At 54.8% G+C, this 22,628-nt stretch overlaps 5 protein-coding genes across 5 annotated transcripts; 3 read left to right on the forward strand and 2 right to left on the reverse strand.

Annotated features, from left to right (window-relative positions):
- Window positions 1–2,618: 2,618 nt before the first annotated feature.
- On the forward strand, window positions 2,619–7,877 carry MAM_06484 (uncharacterized protein; the record flags this gene model as incomplete). The annotated part of the gene is made up of 1 exon (XM_040825282.1): window positions 2,619–7,877. One exon carries the CDS (start codon window positions 2,619–2,621, stop codon window positions 7,875–7,877), a length of 5,259 nt encoding a protein of 1,752 aa, XP_040676709.1.
- Window positions 7,878–9,735: 1,858 nt separating this feature from the next.
- MAM_06485 (F-box domain, Skp2-like protein) lies at window positions 9,736–11,205 on the forward strand (the record flags this gene model as incomplete). The annotated part of the gene is made up of 3 exons (XM_040825283.1): window positions 9,736–10,866; window positions 10,933–11,116; window positions 11,180–11,205. 3 exons carry the CDS (start codon window positions 9,736–9,738, stop codon window positions 11,203–11,205), a joined length of 1,341 nt encoding a protein of 446 aa, XP_040676710.1.
- A 677-nt stretch (window positions 11,206–11,882) lies between these two features.
- On the forward strand, window positions 11,883–14,247 carry MAM_06486 (poly polymerase 2 ADP-ribosyltransferase 2; the record flags this gene model as incomplete). The annotated part of the gene is made up of 3 exons (XM_040825284.1): window positions 11,883–12,629; window positions 12,712–13,989; window positions 14,125–14,247. The coding sequence occupies 3 exons, from the start codon at window positions 11,883–11,885 to the stop codon at window positions 14,245–14,247; spliced, it is 2,148 nt and encodes a 715-aa protein (XP_040676711.1).
- A 408-nt stretch (window positions 14,248–14,655) lies between these two features.
- Window positions 14,656–17,186, reverse strand: MAM_06487 (uncharacterized protein; the record flags this gene model as incomplete). The annotated part of the gene is made up of 2 exons (XM_040825285.1): window positions 14,656–16,438; window positions 17,035–17,186. The coding sequence occupies 2 exons, from the start codon at window positions 17,184–17,186 to the stop codon at window positions 14,656–14,658; spliced, it is 1,935 nt and encodes a 644-aa protein (XP_040676712.1).
- A 2,439-nt stretch (window positions 17,187–19,625) lies between these two features.
- Window positions 19,626–21,136, reverse strand: MAM_06488 (Chloramphenicol acetyltransferase-like domain protein; the record flags this gene model as incomplete). The annotated part of the gene is made up of 2 exons (XM_040825286.1): window positions 19,626–20,867; window positions 20,921–21,136. The coding sequence occupies 2 exons, from the start codon at window positions 21,134–21,136 to the stop codon at window positions 19,626–19,628; spliced, it is 1,458 nt and encodes a 485-aa protein (XP_040676713.1).
- Between the last annotated feature and the right edge of the window lie 1,492 nt (window positions 21,137–22,628).

Raw genomic sequence — 22,628 nt, forward strand, 5'->3', positions numbered from 1 at the left:
CTTGCACGCGACACGGCCAAGTTGTTGCTTTCATGTCATGGGTCAGACCAAGACCATGAAACAAAATTATCTATCTCGACATAATACACGCCCTATTTCTAGACTTGGCCACGCAGCAGATGGGATCGCTTCCCAGCTCGTGGAGACTGCCAGCTAGCCGGGTGATTGAACCATCTCCTGGCGTGTGGTGAGCTGGCGCATGATCAGGTCGAGATGTGCGTTGGCACAGCAAGCCTCGTGCATGCAGCCCTGCAAACTTGTGGCGTGGAGGAAGCGGATTGGGCCATGGCCAAGACGGTTTCGTGGATAGCATGGATTGGATAGGACGGTGTGGATGGTTGTACCAGGCCAGCTTGTGGGGGGCGGACGGGCGGACGTTGATGGACAGGTTGGGGCGGTGTCGGATTGGCGGCGAGACAAGTCGGCTCTAATGAGCAAACGGACGTGATGTTGTTCCCCCGTGAGCTCTATCGAACTTTGGTATTTCGAGACTGGCTAGCTGGGAGCACTGCGTCGAGGCGCCTATGCAGACCGGATGCACTCATGTGTTGTCTGCAATGCCAACTCAGCAAGGGCACGGCTGGCCGCCATTGCTGGTTGCAGGAAGTTGTGACCACCTAGTATTTAATTGCTTTGCTGGGTGCGCACCCGAAGTATGAGGTTTAAGCGTTTGTTGGATCGGTTGTCTGCTTTGCTGCCACCGCGTGATACGCAAGTTTTATATCGAGTTGAACTGCAAAGCGTGGCTACAGTACAAGACGAGACGACTTCTGCCTGGGACGGAGGCAACTTGCGACCGTATGGCCCGCCACGATTTTGAATGAAGGCGTGCCTGTGAAGTGCTTGCTGACCTGAGAAGGGAGAGGATCTCCTCGCGAGATCTTGCGGATCGGCTGTTGTCGTTGTACGGGACATGGTTGAGAAAAGTTGTGAGTATTGGCGGCCTCGGCCAGTTGACGACTGATCAAGTTTACAGTGGACCGCTCATGGAGATGGAGACTTGGACAAGCAATGTGCCATCATTCGCCTGTCGTTCTTCCAGCAGCCGGCTGGCGGCATCGACTGCTTGCTCGACTGGACCGTGGTCCATGGACCAGGAAGCTGGAACAAAAGCGGACTTCTGTTGGTCAGAGAACTAAAGAGCAGAGAGGGAGGGAACGAAAGCATACAAATCGCATATCTCTTGGCGGGACAATCACCGCGTGGAAACAAGGATGCGTGAGCGCCATCCGTGGCTTCGATACGGAGCACGTTGCAGAGGCCAGTAGGCCAGAGGTCCAGATGGAGCAGAGGGGAGACATGACCGTAAACAGGCAAGGGAGATGATTCATGAAGCCGAGCATGCTGCTAGTTTTCTCGATGTTGCAGGCTGATGCGAGTTTGTGCACTTGTTTCTTGCTCGGTACCAAAGTGCACTGTTAAAACGTAAAAAGTCCATGGAGGCACGGCACCGCCTGATGCAGACGTTATACGGAGTACCAGCGTGGCACTTGGCTGCGGCGCTCCCGAGTCCATACAGACAACAGGTGGCAGGCTGTTGAGCGCCAGCTGACTCGAGTGGCCAGTCGGCACCCCCCCTGGCGGCCACGTCCGCGATGTCTGGTGTCTACAGACTGGACCGGCGGCTGACGAGCTGACTGCCATGTTCAGCGTCTAGACTCCCTAAACACGCACGCTACAGTGCATGCATGCATTGATGCCGGCTGCAAGTGCATGCTCAAGCCCTGTTTGGCGCCCCTCCTTGCCCCGGTGCCGACTCTGGGAGCACCGACTCCGTCCGGTCCAGTTGGCTCGTGTCATCGTGTCCAAGGTCCCCCCTCTTCTCCCGTCCTCTCGATTGATGTCTTCCAAGGTCATCATTATGTATTGCTTCCAACCCCATCTCTTTACCCGCATTCCCGCGCTCCCCCCTTCTCTTGGTCCCATCGTCCTCGACGCCGACGTCTCTGCGGCTTTTGTTCCCTGATTGTTCCTCCACTTCACTCCCTTGGAACTGGCCTGGTGCTGGCCGCCGTTGTGTTCTTCTTGACGTCGAGATCCGACTAGGAGCTCCCGCGACCCGTTGGCCGACTCCACTCGTTGTCTGCCCTCCAGAGTCCCGAGCCCACGTCCGAGCCCGTCTGGTTCCTCGGACAGAACGCCTGTATACTGCATATTTCTTGAACAAGTGTGCAGCTCGACTCTTCATGCCCCGTCTGACCTTCTAGATTTCCGCTCTCGCAAACTCCGTGGGCGACGTACGCGCAGCAGCCGGCTGGCGGCTTCATGTAAGAAGCAGCTACTCGCGCTGGTGCACAACGCCAACAAGCGCCTGAATGCATGGTGGCACTATGATTTCCATGCAACGCTCGCTTTCGTCGCCGGTTCGCACCAAGTCTCCTGCATGTATGTTGATGCCCGTTGAGTTAAGCTGCTTCGATCTCTGCACCGTCCGTCCCCTATCAACACTATGTGGCTTTTGCTAATGTTGTACCCTCTTGCTAGCAGTGTCTGCCTCTCCAACCAGTCCCTCCAGGCCTCCCAGTCCATCGTCCACTGAAGATCAAAAAGATGTCTCCCAGGCAAGCTGTTACCGATCCCGCACACCCCCTCGATCGCCAGATTTCCCACAGCAGCCCATGTCATTGCGTCATACGGATGGAAGTAACCGCTGGAGCTGCCAACGTCCACATTCTGGCCTTGCCAGCTCACGGTGGCCACTCGTAGCACAACCCGAGGATGTCCTTGCCCAGACCAAGGACCGCTGCAACTCGAATGGGCAATCTGATACACGTCAAGTCGAGCCGCCTAGTGAAAGATCCCCTCGTCACCCCCGTACTCAGCCGCTAGTGGTGGATGTGACCCAGTATACGAACCCTCACCTGACCAAGCACCTGAACAAGGACGATGAAAACATCACATTGCAGGAGCTTGCTCATGTTGTGCGCCTATCCAAATACCAAGAGCGCAAGCGCGCCAATACTCGAGTTCGTTTGCAGAGGAGCCTTATATCTACAGCCCTGAGTGCCCGTCTCACTCGGTGTGGTGATATTGCCAATCGCAATTTGGTGGATAGCGTTCGAAAAGACGACAAAGATGGCTTCGTAATGTTGTACAACGCAATACAGGACATCCGAAAAAGTTGTGACGAAATGCGCCGATATGCTTTTCTGGACCCAGACATCGAACCGCTGTCGTCGCCCACTCTTGGTTCTTCGGAGAGCCTTGATACTCCTACCAGCTCCGTCGTTGGTGTTGCCCCGCTGAGGTCAATTACTCCTTTTCTCCATGAGATTTCTGCCACGTCCCGGGACACCATTTTGGATTTTTTGTCGGAGCTGAGGACCAATCCTGATTATTTGGCCACACGAATCTGCGCCCTCTCAAGCTCCGAGTTGAATGCTTTCCTTAGCTTCCACAAGGGCATGGAACCAGTGGAGTCCGTTTTGCCGTACCATGGAAGGTCTGCCAGCAGGCAACACGCAGGTGTGTCGACTAGCCGAAGCAATTCAAGCTCGGATATAGAACGTCTCTTGTCGTTCCAGCGCCATGACCCTTTGTCTATTTTGATACACTACTGCTTTGCCAATCCTGCCGGGCCGGACAGCACCGAGGATCAACGACGAACTGACATCTGGGCAACGGTACTTGCTCGGCTCATCCAGCAGCCCAAGTCCAGTAGTGAACATTTCCTGATTTCCGTGCTCAATATCTGGACTGGGATGCGCGACTGGTCTGGAAGGTCCAATATGGAGTGGTATCTTATGAAGATTCTCGAGGAAGGCGTCTTTATTCTTGACCGTGCCGAGGACCAACATGGCACGCGGTTCAACCTTTCTGACTGGAATTCCTCTGATGAAGCCGCCGCCCAGGAGTTTTACGACAGGGCTGTCCAGGGACTCTTCGAACTGGTTGACGACGAGGATGCGACGGGAATCCCCGAAGGTCTCCTGGAGCTCGGCAATGCCATCCTCAAAAAGCTGGACAACAAATACGTGGAAAACACATCTCGCTGGCTCGTCTGGAGATGCCTCTTCTTTGTTTTCCTTCTGGGGGTAATTGTCCATCCTGAGTCCTATGGCATGCTAGCTGAATATCACATTACCCCTTATGCGAGGGAAAAAATCCTCAAGAAAGTCGCTATGAAAGCTCACGAATATGTTTCTAGCATGTGGAGCGGAAAGCCTTCTGCCACCTGTGTGCCGGCGGAAGTGCCTCCACAGATCAAAGGTCACGTAGAGAGAATTCTTTCCAGGTTTCAAGGATCTCGTTCCAAGAATTCTTCAGCCAAGCTTCTTCCCGCCCGATCCATTACTTCCCTGAGGGAGACGGTGGAAGTCCATCCGTACTTGGTGCTCAGCCCGTCAGACCTGGCCACGCTGGCCAATGCATTATTTCCTGAGCGACGACCCTTGTCTTCCATGTCCAACACTCTTCGCTCCGGCGCCGCCTCCATATCCGGTCTGTCAGCTATTTCACAACAAGTATATGCGCCCACCTCCCGGAATAACAACCTGGAGACTGCATCCATCATCAGCACTAGCTTCTCGTCCGTGGTTAGCGATGGAACAACGGCCCCACGAGAAGGCTCACAAGATGGTCAACCACATACGCCCTCTCAGCGGCATTCTCCTTCTTCTGCCGATCCTGATGCCCAGAGAAGGCTAAACCTATACGAGGATGATGGCTACCGCCTGCGACTCGCTATGCATGAATTGCGCCAGAATCTGGGACCGGAGGCTGTCAAAGGAGGCTGCCACCCTTGCGCCGAGCGATGGATTGTCCTCTTTCTATCGTCTGACGGCAAAAAGCTGTCGACTTCCATGACCTATGACCCAGAAGACGAAGGTGACGATGACGACAACTCTTCAAGTACCGACACGGACGAGGACGAGGACACTCAAGGCCCGGAACTTGATAAGGGTTATCACCAAATTCGGGATGCGATTCTAAGACTGGTGGAGGAATTTGAGATTCCCAGAAATTTGGAAACAGAAGGCGATTGTGCCCCTCAACTGACCAATCGAGCATCTAGACTCCGACGATACAAATCAAAAAATAAAATCATTACAACGGAAAATTCAGTATCTAATCGGAATCTGTACAGAACTGATGATGGCAAAAGCAGGCCCAAAAATGCCTCTTCGGGGGACTCGGCAGCGTCGGATGTCGCAACCCGAGTAGCCAGAGAGGAGGATGGAGAAGGGGAACCAGTTCTGATCAAAATGCTCAGGGCTGCATCGTCGCAATCCAAGGCACAAGCGGATTTTGTTTCCGCTCACCTCTATTGGAAGACTCTCAAGAATCTCTGTGCCCTTGAATCGCCTTCTCTCCGCGCAAATGGTTTTGCAGTGTTGATAAACATTTTCTCCCGTGGTCCACGTGACTCTCTCAGGAGATCTGCAGGCGCAATTGAGGAATACGACGCATGGTTGATATGGCTTAAGCAAAGTCAAGAGCGCCACGAAGGCTTGATAGATCGCATGATGAGGCGAGTTCGAGCAATGCGCGACAAGATGTGGTTCGTTACAGATGTGCGAAATTCCAAAGAATACGGCCATAGCCGTGACATCTGCCAAGCGTTGAAGACCATGGGAATGCCGCGGAGATGGAGCTCCATGCAAAGGTCCCGAGCAAACGTCAGCCGTGCTCCCGGGTCTTCCTATCTTTACCGCACCGAATCCCAGATCATGGACCTGTTGGCTGCGTCGGAGGAGCAGGGCGGTCCTAACAAGCTGAGCGATGACCAGGCGGAAATGACGTCCTCGTGGCTGCAAAAGTACGGAATCGAGAATTTCTGCCAAGGGGAAGAGCGTATACATCGATTTTGCTGTGAGGTAGACAAATGTGTTTCCAAGCTCGTTGGTGAGACCATTCGGGAGGCGCCAGTTCTGTGGTCTAGTGACTTGTATAAACGGGAAAAGGTCGTTTATGATCGGAGGAGAGCCCGCGAGAGGGACCAGTCGTGGTCAGGAGACGACACGGCAAGCATCTTGAGCGACAGTGAAAGACGATTTGGCTCACCGTCATCCAGACCATCCCGGATGCTACGCGAGTCCGATAGAGGACGATTTCCGAATAGCCCAAACGCGAGTCAACATGCCCTGGACATGTCCCGGATCAACTTTGCGAGACCGACTGCCTCGCTATCTGATGTGGTCGAAAATCAGGACTCTTTCGAAAAGTCCCCCCCCGTCAATACGGTCGATTCCGTGAGCACGTTCTGGTCCCCGTTCCAGCCAGTCATGACGCCGGGGTCTGGCGTGTCCAAGGCGTATTCTCCTACTACAAGCCTGACAAATCTTTCAACAACCTTCTCCGGGCCTCTGCACCACGCCACTTTGCCTTCGAGTTCTAGCGTTTCTACGGGGCGCCCTGGTACATCGGCGTCGTCTAACGAGACTATCTTCCAACAGCAGGCGGAAGACGAGAAATCCCGCTTCCTGAACGAGCTGCGGAAGACACTCACGAGTCTGTTGCTATCAGACCTAGGGAGTCAAGTCCTAGCCCGCGGCTCAGAAACAGACGCCTGGTTCCACGGGTTAGGGCAGCAATGCATAGATAGAAGGGATGCTTTTGATCGCTACGCCCGACGACGAACAGAAAAGAAGGACAAAGAGGTGGGCAGCCGCAGCTCTACGAGGCCAAGGGTGATTGAGAAGAAGAAGAGTTTTAGAAATCTGAGAAACGCTGGCGACAGCGCATCTGAACGGTCCCCCGATGGGCCGTTGGCCGGCGTGGCAGATGATGCAGGCAGTAGCGGGACTGGAAATGGGCATAAAGCCAAAGAGGCTGCAACCGACTTTCCCTTCAAAAAGGCATATCGCCGACTCCTCAACATGTTCAGCGTGAACCCGAATCCTTTTGCCAAACTCAATGCTCTCAACGAACTGGAAAACCTCATCATTGCCTCACTGATGTGGCATAGCTCGAGAAAGCTCAGAGCAAATCGATCCGATGCAGGTTCCAGTACAGCATCGGATCGTGGACCGAACAATCGTCAAACATCTCTGGATGGCACAATCGACAACGTAAGGGAGCGTCGTTCCCAGGCTATCCAGTCTGCATTCCATTCGGCGGGATACGGGCACCAACCGCGACAAGCCAACGCGGAGACGAAATCCATTGTTTCAAGTGGCTCTGCGAGCACCGACGCCATCACCAGCGAGCTACAGCGGCTTTTTCGGGATGCTGAAATACGACCCAAGTCTTTGTTTCGCGACCTTCAGCTCATTGCGGCGTTTGTACCGTCAACGGTTCTCGACAAGCCAGAGCGAGGCAAGGCTTTCTGGAACGCTGGCTTAGCTGCGTTGAAGCTCAAGTCCGAGGTATGCAGGACCATGATGGAAATGGCTGATGAGGTTGTTGGAGCTCACAGTCATACCCGGGGGTCCGTCAACGAAAACCACGCATTGCCCGAAGCAAAGACATCGGCAACGGGTACACCGCCTCCGGCATCATCTGTGTACACTCTGGACGATGCGGGGAGAATGTGGTCCATCACTGCCAAAGAGGGCTATCCAACGGCTCAACGCGAGCTTGCTCTGTTTTCTCTGTCCAACCCGGAATTTGTTGAGCGTACTACCTTGCCACTTTCCAAACCTCGAGAAGTATTCAAGCAGACAGTGATGGAGAGATACGGAAGAAATGAGAGGACACGTGGTAACTGTGGAGTAACAGGGCCAGCAGGCCTCGCCAATGCTGGCCTGAATACGCGGGCCATGGGCTCTGCTATTGCAGCGGGAGATGGACCAGCACTGAGTGGCAAAGATGGCGATGTCAAAAATGACGTGGGACTGATGTGTCTTGCTGTTCACTGGATGAAAGCAGCCGAGCAAGGAGGTGATGACTTGGCGACGAGGTTCTTGCGGCAGAATGAGTTTATGGACATGGGATGAGCTGTCAGCTGTCGGCGGTCAGCGGTGAGAAAGACGGCGTCGGGGAGCGATTTGTGCTTCCCCCCCCCCTTCCACCTTGATTTTCCTCATATCGAGAGCCTTTCTAGTGAATCTTTGTTTTTGTTGTATCGTCTCCAGAGTGTGTTGGGCGTCGCCGCTGCGCGTTGGCTTTTCCACGTGGCTGCGATTGATGGAAGGAACAAGGGTGCACAAGGGCTTTTCAACAGCAACATCAGATGACAGACGGCTGAGGACTGAGGACTGAGGGCTGATCAAAGTCAAGGATGTGGGCCGTGTGTCTCGTTTGGTCAGGTCTTTTGGAATTTACGGACTTGTATAGATTGCAGGCATTGGGAAATGGGATGGCATAGATATAGCGGGCGAGATAGACGGCGTTGCTTGGATCTGAGCCTTTGCGACGGAGGATATACCAACTGTTTCCAAACCAGAGCCCAGAGACTGCAGACATTGCGGAGTTTCTTTGACCTCGGCCATTGCTCTCCTTGAAAGTGAAGTCTAGTAATAAACAACTCATCAGCTCGTGTCGTCAGGAAGTGTACGGGTTTTGGGAGGTCCCACAGGGGGATGGTGACAGGCAAAGCGATTGGGCCCGAGGACGAGCACGAAGCCTGACAAATGACGATGGCGGCATCAGGCTGAATGTCGGCGATTGGTTTAGTTTGGCCCGAAACTAAGTGCATTTGGCAACATGGAAAACCTTGTTCTGTTGACCGCGTTGCGCCGACTCTCCACCGGACACCAACGTGACGGCCATGGCTCAGGTCTGCCGTCAATTCCAGAACTTCCATGTTGCGTCGAGCCCGACTTGCAGCTTCACCCGCGATGCAGATTCATGCCGTCCTTCGGCCCCGTGCTCTGCTCCAGCCTCCAGGGACCACAGTGGCCGGGTGGGACGAATCGCATCGCTCTGGCCGCCGCAGCCGCACGCGGTTGGCGGCTTGTGGCGATCAAAATGACTGTTGGCACTGCCGGGCCAGGCTTCGCCGACGTCCAAAGTTCAAACAACTTGTACATCGTAGACTGTGGTGTCCGATGATTGTTCCAGGATTGACTGGCCTGGTTGAACAGTGACCGGAGCAACGAGACCAGTTGAGACGTTGAGCCTCTGCGGGTCCCGGTTTCCTTCGACCCCGGCTGAGCACCACCTCTGCCGTTTGACAAGGCCGACGATTGGCTTGGAGGTTGGAGCCGGCTACGCCTCGCTGTCAGTCCGCCAAGTCTTTTCCCGACTCTATCGGCTCGAAACGATTTATATTTTTTTCGCGTGCGCCATCATCATATCCACAACCCCGGTCATTGCCCGCGCTGGACGGTTATCGAACGTTGGTTCGCTCCGTGTCGCGACCCGCCTGCCTGGGCCGCAGCCTTCAGTCAGTCTGCTGCCTGATCAGTCGTCGATGCCGGTGGAGCCCAACCAGACAGATATCTGATGGTTCATAGCGCATATTGATTATTGCGGTATAACAACTGACTTACCTGACAAAGTCCGTACGGAGGAGAGTGTGTCTGGGTACGGGTGGTTATGTCAAGCCTGGTCCAAGGCGAAAGGAAATCGCAAGACAGGATCGAAAGGCGAAAGGTCGGCTGGGCACGGCCTGAACAGCTGGCAGCGACGCGTCACCTGACGCCTTTCCGATACTGTCCCTGGCAGAACACTTGCGTATACGCTAACCCATCATACCGCGGGATACTATACTTCAGCACGCGATAGTCTGGTACTTGCTCTGGTCAAGTACCTTTTTCCTCCCGCGGCACATGACATATCTCGCAACACCAGCCAAGCGACCTGGGCACAACTCCAACGATCCCATCTAAATCAGCATTCGAAACGCCCGCCATGGCAGACATCGCGCCGCAGGGCCGTCCTTTCCAGAAGATACCCGTCGAAGTTCTCTTGCGAATCGCATACCACCTTCCCACGCCAGCTCTCGGCAGCCTTCGCCTGACCTGCCGCTCTCTGGAACAGGCTCTCTACACGACCTTTGTCAATGAATTCTTCGTCCGCAAGCAGTTTATGATTGCACTGGACAGCCTGCAAGCCCTGATAGACATATCCAACAGTCGACTCGCCCACCACCTGCGCTTTGTCCACATTGGCCTGGACCGCTTCTCCGAGGGCATCCAGCGGCCTCTGCCAGACGACGAAAAGGAGCGCAGGTTCAGAGAGAGATACGCCGACAACTTCACGCTGTGGAACACTGGGCATCATCGGGATATGCTGGCTGAGGCCTTTCGCAACCTACCCAATCTGGAGGGTGTCGTCATCAGGGATGTCAACTCTCAACGTCGGTCGAGAGACGGACCCAACGCTGAGTGGCACAGCTACGGCTACATGACGGTGTTTCACGACACCGGGGTGAGCTTGAGCCAGGGAATGACTGGTATCTGGAACTCGGGCTTCCCCTACCAGTACTGCAGTCAAATATTCGCAGCCGTTCTGTATGCCCTGGGCGCCGCCAAGACTAAAATAAAGGGCATCGAAATCTTGTCCCGGAACTCCAACCACCTACGGGATTTCGCCTTCAACATCCCCGAGTTCCTGGAGCCGTCCGTGGTTCCGGTGCTGCAGGGCCTGGAGAAGCTGCACCTGTGCATCGACCTGTCCTGGCGCAGCCCGCACCTCGGGCTGCCCGTGCACACGGACTTGAGCCGAGATGGCCCGGACCTGTTTATTAGAAGATTCCTGGCCCACGCCGCGAACCTCAGGAACCTGCGCATCAATGAGCAACGTACCAATTGTGCTGGGCTGTTGAACCTCATTGACTGGATGATCGACGGTAGCAGCCACGGAACGGCCATTTCGATGCCCAGGCTGGAAGAGCTGAGTCTCGGTACGATGAATATCGACTCCCGCCGACTCCTTAAGCTCATTGCCAAATTCGCACCGTCGCTGCGCAGCCTCGAGCTGTGGAAAATCACAATGGTGCGACCCCTGCCGCCGAGTACGCCTGGCCCGGCGCCCAAGGAAGTATTTTGGGACCAATTTCTTAGGAAGCTCACCCAAGTCCCGGGCCTTTAACTTAAACATCTCAAGATGGGGATGCTACAGCAACACTGGATCGAGAAGCCGGTGCCGGCACACGTCACGTTTAGGGAGACGGGTCCAATGCGTCAGTACACAGGACCGGACTGGAAACAATTCATCGCCGAGATCAAGCTATCGCTAGAGGTGCACTGGCCATACGAAACAGATGGGATCGCTGACGGAGACAACGAGAGTAAGCCTCTATGGGTCTTCTTTGAGCTGCCTGTGGACGGGTTGAATTGCTGACTGAAATTAGGTTTGGATGAATGGCTCGACACGTGATGTCGTGTATGCTTCGCGTCGGTCGGCGGTGATGTGCTGCCTAGCGTGGAGACTTGGCGCGTTGGTGCCTGGAGCTTGGGCGGGGACGGCGACAGCGGCAGCGGCAGCGGGGCTTGGCAGCCAAGTAGGTACTTGGTGAGCCCGCGGATTGAGACAGGCAAGACGGGTCGGCTGTGGCTGAGGCCAAGTAGATCTTAACTGTTCGTCCACTCTCCCAAGTACTTGTGTTATCTGCCTGCTAATAAATAAGTGCCCAAAGTACTAGGTAGGTAACTACCTAGGTACTCAAGTACACATGAAGAGACGGCGGTACATTAAATCCTAGTCCGGAGGAAGTACCTAACTTACTTAAAAGTACTTACCTAGTGGGGTAGTATAGTAAGCGATGTCTACTTCGTTATCTGCTCTGCTTGAAAGGCACTTCTCTAGGCACCTGAGTACTTGTACTTTTTGCTTCCCACCAGACTGTAACTCTTGTCACTTGTGCTCGGCTCGACTTGGACGGCTGCTTGCCAGCTGAAGAGATAAAAACAGCCGCGTCGCCTGTCCACCACTTTCGTCTGCCAACATCTGAACCACAGACCACCCGTGAATCGACTCGCCATTCTTCCCTCGCTCCAAATGACCGTTTTCACGGTCCTTCTCACCACATTAGACATCCTCAGTCCCTACCGTCAATGCCCTCAACTCGAGGTCGACGGGCAGTCGCAGCCCCGGCAGCCGTCCCTACAACTCCCCTCCGAGACCATCGCATCGCTTTCTCTGGCAAGTTTCCCGGACACTCGCATAAAGACCTCAACACCCTCTTCACATCTCTCGGCGCATCCGTGACCCCCTCGGTGAACGGCCGCAACACCCACCTCGTCTGTGACGAGAAGGACTTCCTCAGAAAGGCTCCTAAAGTCAGAGACGCCGAAGCCGCTGGTGTTTCGCTCGTCAGGCCAGAGTGGGCTGCTGAGGTGGCCAGGCTGAGGACAAACGTGGACCCCAGCAACTATCTCTGGCCGAAAGAGCAACAAGATCAAGCTGGCGACGAAGCTCTAGAGGCTCATTCCCGTGCAGATGGAAACAGAAAGAAGCGTTCAATTGCCGTGGCCAACCCCAATGGCAGTGACTTGGCCGAGGACACAGATGACGGGCCCGCCCCCAAAAAGCCTAGAGGCCCGGTCGTCAAGCTCAAGGATGAAGAAGCAGAAGTACGACAAGAAAAAGATTCGGCCAAGGCCGAAACCATTGAGGCAAAACTCAAGGAACTATCCAGAGGCCAGTTTCTGAAGAAAAAGGACGTCATCGTTCCCATTGATGAGCGTTGTCCCTTGCAGAACTGTGCCGTCTATATTGAACCGCGGAGCGGTATGATCTACGATGCTTCTCTGAACCAGTCCAGCACTTCAAATAACCACAACAAATTTTACCGCTTACAGGTATGTCGGCCGCTCTGCCCTCCGCGCTCACCAATTTTTCCGTGTGCATTCGCATTTCAGAGTTAGCCGTTGACGTCTAAAGGTCCTGATTCACGGCTCAATTTACAAAACTTGGACCCGATGGGGCCGCGTCGGCGAGATGGGACAGAGTGCTATTCTCGGCGACGGCTCCCTCGATGATGCCAAGAGACACTTTGAGAAAAAGTTTAAAGACAAGTCCGGTCTTGCCTGGAAGGACCGTACCAAAGAACCGAAACCCAACAAGTACGCCTTTGTGGAACGAAGCTACGATGATGACTCTGATAACGGTGAGCAAGACGTAGCCGACGGCGTCAACAAGGAACGTGATGAGCGGGATAACAAACCTCCTGAATGCACACTTCCCCAACCAGTCCAACAAGTCATGGAGCTCATCTTCAATCAAAATTTCTTTACCGCAACCATGACCTCTCTCAACTACGACGCCGACAAGCTGCCTCTCGGAACGCTCAGCAAAGCCACCATTTTGCGTGGCTTCCAGCAACTCCAGGACCTTGCTTCTCTTATGGACAATCCGACCCTGGCCAGCTCACAATGGGACATGACTGTCGCAGCAGCGACCGAACACCTTTCCAACACATACTACTCCCTCATCCCCCACGCGTTTGGTCGCCACCGTCCGCCAATCATAGACAATGAAGCTCTTCTTAGGAAGGAAATCGAGCTTCTAGAGAGTTTGTCCGACATGAAGGACGCCTCCAACATCATGAAAATCGACCGCTCAAAGGCCCGGACCGTCCACCCCATGGACAGCCACTTCCAAAGCCTGGGCATGGAAGAGATGACACCCTTGGATCACTCGTCGTCCGAGTTTGACCATCTTCGAAGCTACCTTGACGGATCCAAGGGCTCAACCCACGGGATCAACTACAAGGTCTTCAACATTTTCCGCATCCGACGTGCCGGTGAATCCGAACGCTTCAACGACTCGGAGTTCACCAAAATCCCCTCTGACAGGCGCCTTCTCTGGCACGGCTCACGGTGCGCCAATTTCGGCGGCATTCTGAGCCAGGGGCTTCGCATCGCACCGCCAGAAGCTCCCGTATCGGGGTACATGTTTGGAAAGGGTATTTACCTTGCAGACATGTCGAGCAAATCTGCCAATTACTGCTGCTCCTACATTTCCAATGCCCACGCACTCTTGCTCCTCTGCGAAGCCGAGCTGGGCGACCCTCTGCAGAAATTGACGGATGCGTCGTACACCGCCGGCGAGGATGCCAAGAAGAGCGGCATGTACAGTACATGGGGGATGGGCAGTACCGGTCCCAACAGTTGGGTGGACGCGGCGACGGTTCACGATTCCCTCAGGGGTGTTAAAATGGTACGTTGTTCATGCTGTAACGGCTCCGCCATCCTCAACACCTGGTCGTGGTCCTCGTTGTTCATCACCCATCACCACCTACTGCTCTTTCGGTCCCCCTTGTCTCGGCGGAACCTCACTGATGAACAGGAATAGCCCGACACAAAGATAGCACCTGGTCCAACCAACATCCAGGGCGCGTACCTCGTCTACAACGAGTACATCTGCTACGACGTGGCCCAGGTCAAGCTCCGATACTTGTTCCACGTGGAGATGTAGCTTACCATGAGGCAACAATTTGACGTCGGCTAGGATTCGACCCCGGCGAGGACGGCTGCACGGAGCTAGAGGGATTTAACAAATAAGAGCATGCGAGACGACTTGCTTGCCGTTGCTCTGAATATTTCAACTAGACGCATACGTTTCTGTCGCTGGGCCCAAAACTAACAGTCGCCTATATTCTCACATAGCCATCAAGACAACAAGACGTAGTGCTAAACATTCCAAGTTATCCGTCGTGTCCATGCACCATGTCTGTGTACGCAATATTGGCAAGGCAGTTGCTGCTACTCTTAGATATGTCTCGTTTGCCTGCGCTGGGCATCACGTGTCGTTTCATCGTCGTAGCACCATGTAACTTATCAAGATGGGAGCTAGCCAACAGCCCAGACAGATGCTCACATGACGTCACCCACTCACCCCAGTGCTTAGAAAGTCGGGCCACTGCAAATCAACACTCCAGTTCCAGGGCGTCAGCTCAACGCCCATGGCGTGGGCCAGTCCGTTGTCTTGGTCGAAAACCTCCAGCGCCCCCTCGTAAGCGCTGTTCAGCTCACCAGCGCCTACGTCGGACTTGTTGGACGGGTTTGCCAAATCCATTGGCTCTGGTTGGGCGTGGGCCTGCGTAGCTCCCGCCATGCTGTCAAATGTCGGCCCGGCAGTCCATGTACTTGGGGTGGCCATTTCCTGGGCCGACAGCGAGGTCTGCATCGCCGCGGAGGTCACGGGCGTGTCGATGAAGGAGTCTGGGGGGTGGGGATTGGTGCGGCTTGCTACGGTCTGCGTCGTGGATATCACGCCTGGCTCCTCTGTCACCTCGATGTTTCGAAGGACAGGATGTCTGGACGGGGCATCGGTGCCCGCCTTGTTGGCCCTGTTGGAGTCGACCGCGGTGTCGTGTGGAGAGGAGACTTCTGATCCAAGACCCTGGCTGATCAGTCGCTCCAAGTCGCATCGGATGGCCCCCGCCGCCGGGCCCATGCAGCAGTGCTTGATGGTTTGCAGACAAACCTTGGCCTTTTCCGTCACCAACTCGACTGTCAACCCCAGCTTCTCGGCACCGCCGTGAAGCGCATATTTCAGCATGCGAGCGCACTGATACGCGCAGAGGGCCAGATCCAGATCGGCTACGGGCTCCGCCCCGAGTTTTTGCATCGAAGAAAATATGCTTGCCATTGCTGAGGAGTGTTCTACGCACTGACGTTGGCAGTGAGCGAGAAACGCCGGGTCCAAGTTCCGCAATGTGGCTTCGGGCAAGGCTTCCCTGAAGCCAGCCATTGTCATACGATACAGATCGCAATGGCACTGATGCCACCACACGTGGATCATGACAAAAACACAAATCCTGGGAGAGTATGCTCGCAGGCGGAGTGAGCTTTCAGAGAACTGAAACGAAAACGGGAGTCGGCTGGCAAAGTCGTCTAGTTGCTTGTGCAAGGCCATGACAGGAGCCTGCAGACTTGACGTATCGGTGATGATGCGACTCACAAGGACGTCTTTGGTGAACTCGATAATCTTTTGGCGCAGATGGAGGATGCGGATATGAAGTGCCAGACTCCCGACGTCTTCAGGGGGCGGAATCCCCGGGCCGTTTCTCGCAGGGTCAAGCATCTCGGAGGCTTGCGGTAGGTCGAATTCAAAGTTTCGTTCGTTGCAAGGCAGACTGACAAAGATCCTGTCAGCTCGCCAGAGGGCAAAATCGCGGTACCCCGCTGAAATACCAGTGTCAATGCAGTACAGTGACCACATCAATCGTCTTCGAGACTCTTGTGCTAAGAAGCACAGATTGGGGCTGTTGTGGTTCAGGCGAAGAGCTGCAGCGAAGCGAGATGCCATGCTGAGGAGCATGAATGCGCTGGGATACTTATTGGACAGTATCCTGTGCTTGATCATGAAGACCAGAGCCTGGACTTTGAATGTCGATGGTCGCGAATAGTCAGAAAAAATGACGTGCTCGGCACGCTCGATGCAGCGGTCACCGTACTCGCGCACGCCTGCTCCCATGTCCGTCAAACATGACGTGATGCCAATGAGGGCTAACAAGAGCGCTCTGTCTACCTTGCCGGCGTTGTATTGTTCCATGAGCGATGCACGGTGCAAGAATGAGTACATGGGAATATGATGAATATGGCGGAAGAACTGGTCAAAGGTGCGACTGACCAAGGTATCAAAAGACTCGTCCATGCCGGGACTACAACCATGTTAGCCTCGTCAAGCCCTATCTCGTAAGCTATTGTTTATTTTTTTCTGTCCTTTTTTCTTTTTATTCTCTCTCTCTCTCTCTCTCCAAAAAAAAAAAAAAAAAAAAAAAAGGCATGGTTAAAAGTGCTTGGTGTGTTTGCAGGATCAGTCACGGGCGTGTCGCTGTCATCGTGCTTGCCATGATCCCGATCCCTCGTCCCGTCCTTGTCGTCATCATCGTGGCTATGAGGGCTGCGAACCTCGCCGTAGCTACCTCTACCCGGGGCCTTGGCTCGTTTCCCAGGGCGGTACACGCATTCAATACCCTGGGCGCGACATCGATCACAAGCGGGCATGTGGCCGGAGCATCGGGCTTTGCGGCTATGGCAACTCAGACATGCTTGCTTGACCCTGCGACGTGGCAAGGCCAAGGACCAGTTGTCGGCATCAGAGTCGTCATAAGAGCATGGAAACCCAAGCCTCTGGCAGTTGGAGCAAACCGGGCGAGTGCCGTTACAACGGACTTTGCGAAACCGACAAGTCGAACAAGTTGTCGACGACTTTTTGGGACGCTGACTCGGCGAGAGGGCGCTGTGAGATACTGACTTGGAAAGAGGTTGCGTGTGGTCCTGAACCGAAGAAGTGGAAGGGGGCAGGGTGAGACGAGGGCCGAAGGGCATGGCAGGTGTCGCGGACGCGGATGCAGACGTGTCTCGATCCGGCTCCATGGCTGGCGACGCAAATACGTTGACGGACATGTGGGATGCGGCGAAGGGAGGCGATGGAGGGCGACGACCCGAACCGGGCGTCCCTCAGAGGAATGCAGCGTCACCGGACGGTTCCAAGGCAGAGGCCAGGGTGAACGGAGGGGGCGGCGAGAGGATTGCAAAGCACCAAGGATCAAATCAATTGATGAGGCCAGAGATGTTTCGGGCGCCGAGAATTGCTGGGCAGGTGTTGGTGTCGGGTTGGAACCGGCGTCAGTGCTGAGCAGACTCAAACGTGACTATTGAGGAACATTACAAGACTGTGGCCGATTCAAGCTGCAGATGTGCACATGTTAGTCAGGATGGACGGCGAAGAGCGTAAAAGAAGAGGACAAAAGCCAGCATTGCATGAGCAGGTGACTTTTGAATCGGCGACTGGTCTTGAAGACTCGACGACAGATGGAGAGGCGAGCGAGCAGAAAGCATTCTGGCGGCGGTGACTGCTGGAGTGGGGCCCTCGGACCTCTGGGGCTCCAAGACTCATAACTGACGGTGCCAGAAAGGAAGGGGCAGCACACATGTGTGGGGCCTCGTGGCGACTTCGGACCAATGTACGCAGGTATCCAGGTATTCTGGATCGGCGCATATCAACCAATTGGCTGCCGCCTGCGAGTGAAGAAGGCAGATGCCGATGGCCCGAGGCATGCCGCCGCAGTAGCAGCCACGCACACACACTTCAAATGTTTGCATTTTCTTTTGCTTGGCCCATCAAAAAATCCATTGAATTCCCAACCCAACTATGCGGCGGCCCGCCACGCTGTCACGGTGTCACCGACCAGTTGTTGGACATGGACTCACCAAGGGTACGCCATTGCTACGCCGACGGCCCGCTCCTCCATATGCAGAAAAGTCATGCGTCGGTGTTTGCCCATGCTGCGAAGCTACAACCACGTCTCCGGCGTCAAAATCCATCACGACCAAGACCAGAATAGGCTTGAATCTTGATTGTCTTACCATGCCATTGGCACAGGGCCCTTCTTTGCATCTTTCTAGACGTCGCAAAATCCCCGCAAGCCACGCTGTGACGTTGATCTGTTCGCGTCCCCGGGCCGTTGGGTTTGAGCCCCATGGACCACGGCCACAGGCGCCCCGCATTTCCGTCGCTATTAGCGCGATTCGTGCTCGACTCCCGACGGCCGTTCCGAGAACCGCCATATTATCAACTTTGTCGCCGTCGCCACTGGCGTTGACCTTTTGCTTTCGCTTTGGAGGCCTTTGTCGCCTTTGGTATGGCCCCTGAAGTTCTTGCGGCCTACTTTTCATGTCTGATATGCTTGGCTGACACAAATCCTTTGACAGTTTATACCTTGCTTCCTTGCGCTGTCTGATGGCCGAGGTCTCCCGTGTGAAGCCTCGTGCTCGAGGTCGTCCAAGCGCCACGGGACAAGGCAAGCCATTGGGCCGTGGGTCGACGGATTCTAGCTTGGGTGTGCCGTAAGTCCATTGGCAAGCGTTTCGATGACTTGGTCGGCCAGCTCTTCGAGCGAGGGGAAGATAACATGGGTAAGGGCACCGCTGCCCCTTCATGTTTAAGTGCCAATGGATGTGCTCTGATGCGTCCGAGCGAATACAGCTGCTGGCAGCTTCCCAGTCGCTGTCAATAATCTGTCTCCAGAACTTCTGGCACACGCGGGGGCGGCTGTGGCAGGAGGCCTTCACCCCCGGCTCAGTAGAGGATTAGATTGACCGGCATGGGAAAACTAGGAGGGGGTGCGAGGAAACGCATCTGGCACTCTGGGATGATGTTGCGCTCTTCATCTCCGCCTGAGGCCGGTCGTCTTTTTTCTTTCTCTTCCTCCCAACCTACCGGGCCCTCACAAACGACCGCAAAGCATTCGATGCGTCACAAGTGTTGTTATTTGCTGCTGCCTTAGGCTGCCATGTAGAAAGCAAGTACGCATCTCCAAACCATCCTCAATCCATCGACGGGGTTCTACTGGTGGAAGCTGGGTGCGGAGGAATTAAACTACCCAATTGCTTCACCAGCAACCGTTTCTTGGTCTGGAACACTTTTCACATTTTCTTACAAGCTCCTTGAGTTCGCTAATAGGTCCATAGACGAGCGTTTTCAAAATCGACAACCACTGTTTGTCCGATTCGATGTCCGTCGATGATAGTCTCCTTGGCGATTTGGAGAAACGGACCGCGTTTCACGATCCGGCTGGCATCATACTAAGCTATGACGATCCTCAAGACGCTCTCTTCAAGCCCCGAGGAGGGTTCCTATCAATAATAGCCAAACTGCATGCTTCTTCAAGCCCTGTCATAGTTGCGCACAGACGGTTGAGGAGCCAAGAGCATATAGGCTTCTACTGAGAGGACCGATATGCTACGGTTCGGCAAAGCGGACCACTTGGCGCGTGCTTTCGATATTCCGTACTCTGTTTTATCTTTTGCACCAGGACTCAAAAGCAAAGCGGTGCTGCCGTCTCAGATCTTCGTCATTGCCTCCTCAATGATGGCCCAGTGCTTCTCGCTGGTAATGCCCGTCAACCAGTATCCCCCTCGACAGTCTCTGCCCAGAATCGCCAAAAAATCCGACAATTGTACACCACGAAAGCAACTCTGCACATAACAAGGGCGGCCGGGCTCCGTGACAGTGGAGGATGTAGTGGCATGTGCTGTAAGAGCTGCAGAAAAGTCAAGACCGAGCAGGTCAGCCTTTGACCAGTTTGAGCAGGTGATGACATGCATCGTTGCATTTCCAAACAGCGGCGGGATCTTGCCGGGCGACTTCCTCCACAGTGCAGCGTAGGCTTCAATCTGCTCCCGCTGACGAGACTCGACGATACACTGCCGAATCTGCCTCGCCACATAGCTGAGCGGTTTGGCGGCGATGGCCTTGGCAGGAATCAATACGCTGCCAAGTCCAACCGCGTTTGATATGTACGGCCTGTGAGCAAGAAGCAGGTCCTCTGACAGGGTGGGACGCCACCCGAGGGCATTGATGAGATGAAAGAGTTTGTTGGACCTGTTGCCGGACAAGTGCGCGACGTTGATCTTCGCCCACCATGCCGAAAGAACGTCGCCTTCGCTCACAAATTCCTCCCTGACGCTCCGACTCTCATCCGATAGCTCGCGTACGACTTTCTCGCGGAGGCATCGAATGTATGGGCCCGGAACATATATCATTCGGCTACGCGGCTTGTCAAGGACAATCTTGAGCCAAGTCCTGAGGTAGTATATGAAAAGACCCAGCCACGACAACTGTGAACCCTCAAGCTTATACGGCTCCGTAGGATGCAAGCCGAGCTCGGCCAGGGGGTCATGGCGATCCCCAAAGGGCTTTGGTACCTCATGATGCTGACCGCGAATCATCAAGGACCAAGCACGAAGCAACTCCCCCAAGCCCAACGCGTCACACAGTGAGTGTGGCCAGGATAGCGAGACAAGAGTGGCGTCGTCAAACGACGCAACAACAAGGCATAGCTGAGGTTCATCCCTGTTGAGGTGGTCACCAAGCTTTGCTGGGGCATCCGGGTGGAACCAAAGAGACTCAAAGTCGTTGGGATCAGCCATAACGGCGGGCAAATGTGGTGTTGTACTCGGCAGTTTGGACGCTACAGGATGACGCGCCCTCGCCATGTCGTATTTGGCATGGTGAAACTTGATGGCCGGCCTTTGCTCGGTGAATCTGACCGGGATATGGTGCTCCAGGTTTCCTGTTCTTGGCTACCGCTCGTTTGTCAGACTTGAGCGGTCTCGGGGAAGATGATGGGACGTACGTTTCGCCTTAATCTTGCGCCAAGCTTCCGCCAGCCATCCCGCTCAATGAGGGCCTCGAGACCGTTCCGCAACATGCTGACGTTGAGAACATGGTCAAACAGAAACGTGGAGTATATAAACATGCGTTGCAGCGGCATGGGGTTGTCAAACTGGCTCAGCGGGACGACGGTATCGGTTGGCACGACTAGCGGCTGCTTGGCCACTTTGCTCGCCATGTCAAGTGGTCTATAGGCGGTAGTCGATTAGGTGCGTCTGCGGCCAAGAGGTCTGGCGAAGCTCGCTGACGCGGTCGTCCTTGCAGGCTGTGCTGTTGGAGGCGAACTGCAGACCTAGTATTATATGCGCATCTGCATTTCCATCTTGCGCCTGTGGCAGCCAACAAGCACGTGGCCATGTATGGCAGCTGCCGATGCTTGTCTTTATGTCATGTACTACAACGCAAGGGAGAGCGAGACGGATATCTGGGCGTGTTTTTCATCCTTGTCCAAACTGGTTACGCTTGTCGGCCCTTCTCGGCCGTCGGTATGCCGTTTGCTGGCCTGCCTCGAGAGACACGATGCCGCCGTCTCGCCACGTCACCGAGCAACCAAACGATATTTGCAGATTTGTCGAGGCTGGCTGACGTTCTCACTCGACTCGGCTCAGCTCAGAGGTGCTCACTACCATTGATAACTGGAAGCCCGAGAAGATGGCCGCTTCAGACGCACACACGGCCAAGGCATGATTCGGAATAATGTGGCACGATATGCCATCGTGTTGGATTATCTAAAACGGGACGACGACATGCATCGAGCACCTCTCGACACATTTCTCGGAGCCCAGGGGCCCTCTGCACCCTGCCGATAGAATACAATGTCTTGAAATACACTACAGAATCCGCTACATGCCTTTGTAGCCGGTGAAAGCATGGCGAACCTCATTCCATAGCCGGCCTGGATCAGTCTGTCTGAAAGAATAAAACGCCGCCGTTCTGGAGTTGCGCCACGCGCGATGAGGAGTCGTTGCCGGAATTCAGATCCGCGCTAGCTGTGCGTTCTGGAGCCCGCCCTGTGTGGCACCATTGTCTTGGTGGAATGTTCAGCGAGGGGGGCCGATGCCGGGTTCCAGGCCGTACACCGAGAAGGAGGGAGACCAGGTACGCCCGGGATTCAGGACGAATCCCATACTTGACAACCCTCCCTTGCGGTGGAAGGGTTGGCGGTGCACGTTTTCCCTGGTGAAGCACTGGACGAGGAACATTGGCGAGTCGTCCTCCACATGTTTCAGACATGGCTGGGGGCAGAGAGGCTCGAACGCACTCCCTATGTGGCGGAAACTGTCTGGCCGGCCCAGAGGTGTCGCCAGAGAAAGCATCGCCTACTATCGTGATGACTAAACCCAAGAACTAAGCCACAAGCCCACACACACGGTCTTGAGCAGAAATGGGCTGAGCCGACATGGAAGCGACGGCGAGGAACAATGTCGGCTTGTGATTGAACAGGTTATGGAATTGTATTCAGCAGAGGTTGTGGGGAGCCTTTACGGCAAACATGGAGAGCAGTCAGCATCGCCATTGGCGCGGATGTGTGTCGCGTGCAATAGCACGAGTAAACCACGGATGACTCACAACCCGTCGTCTCGCTACCCAGTCTGGGACTCTGGGGCCGATGTCATGGTAGCCCATTGAGCCCAGTCCCGTGTGACACTGTGACCAATCTGCAACGGTGA

The sequence above is a fragment of the Metarhizium album genome (assembly GCF_000804445.1).
Source record: "Metarhizium album ARSEF 1941 chromosome Unknown scaffold_21, whole genome shotgun sequence".
NCBI classification, from domain to species: domain Eukaryota; kingdom Fungi; phylum Ascomycota; class Sordariomycetes; order Hypocreales; family Clavicipitaceae; genus Metarhizium; species Metarhizium album.